The sequence below is a fragment of the Opisthorchis viverrini genome, assembly GCF_000715545.1.
Source record: "Opisthorchis viverrini unplaced genomic scaffold opera_v5_3708, whole genome shotgun sequence".
NCBI lineage: Eukaryota > Metazoa > Platyhelminthes > Trematoda > Opisthorchiida > Opisthorchiidae > Opisthorchis > Opisthorchis viverrini.
Genome location: NW_008756233.1, coordinates 1 through 1,059, shown reverse-complemented (window position 1 = coordinate 1,059; position 1,059 = coordinate 1). Strand labels below are relative to the sequence as shown.

The 1,059-nt window shown below is 41.1% G+C and overlaps 1 protein-coding gene across 1 annotated transcript; it reads left to right on the top strand.

Annotated features, from left to right (window-relative positions):
- Positions 1-714: 714 nt before the first annotated feature.
- On the top strand, positions 715-951 carry T265_16048 (hypothetical protein; the record flags this gene model as incomplete). The annotated part of the gene is made up of 1 exon (XM_009179540.1): positions 715-951. A coding segment is annotated over one exon (237 nt), but the record flags the coding sequence as incomplete, so codon positions are not given.
- Positions 952-1,059: the final 108 nt, after the last annotated feature.

Here is a 1,059-nt window from a genome sequence, read left to right as displayed (position 1 = left end):
TGTCGTGCGCCCAACATACTCCACCGAACCGTATTTCATCCGCCATTCAGTTATTTGTTTTTAACTATTAATGATGGATGATGCAAGATAGAAATTCAGTAATAAAAGTTAATTTATTCTGTCCATTGGAAAGTGCACTTCTCTCAGATGATATCAACACGAAGCGTTGGTACGAGCGAATATATATGCATATATATATACGAACTATCCTCTGAATATAATGAATACTGATTGACTTTTTGAAGGAAGCAGCTCCATTCGCACCTACCTTATAGTGAAATTTGCAGGTTCTACATGTAAAGCGGAGCCTGTTGGTCGTAATGCATAAACCTAACAAAAAAATGGACAATAGTGCTACCAGTGTTTGAGGAGTTAGTGCAAACGTTGTGTTTTCAGGGAAGTTTGGGGACGATCTACACGAATTAGTCAAAATTCGGGGGTTGGTCCACACTCATACGAAGAACATCACAAAATAACATCACTAATTCATAGTGTACGTTCGTACTTGCAGAAATTTCTAACCTACTAACGGGTTTGCCTGTGACCTTGTACATATCATGTGATAAAATCGGCAACTACAGCCAGTTAAATCAACCAATCGGATTGTGGTATGTGTGGCAATTGATTGGCTGATAACCATGGGCGTTGAAACTGGGCTTACGAGGTGTATATACAGTAAAACAGCGCGTGGCCAGGTGTTTTGATGTCTCAGACATGAGCACGGAAAAGCGTATGTCAGTGTCTGTGACCAATGCTGCCCGGAGGATTTGCCTACCAGTAGACGGAAGTGCGCATTCAAGCAAAGCCGTAGAGTGGTATTTGGCAGAGCTATACAAACCTGGAGACTTTATCATATTTGTGCATTCACTTGAGGCACCAAACCTACCAACGGTGACCGTTGGTGCTGGACTGTCTCTCCCGATTGATAGCTGGACAAAAGCCTTGCAAGAAAAGTGAGTGCGTTTTTTTTATGTTGGTTGACCAAACAAGAAGTGTTCAACAACAAACCCAGAAACAGTTAAAAGGCTTATTCTGAGTTCATATGTGTAATTTAACTTT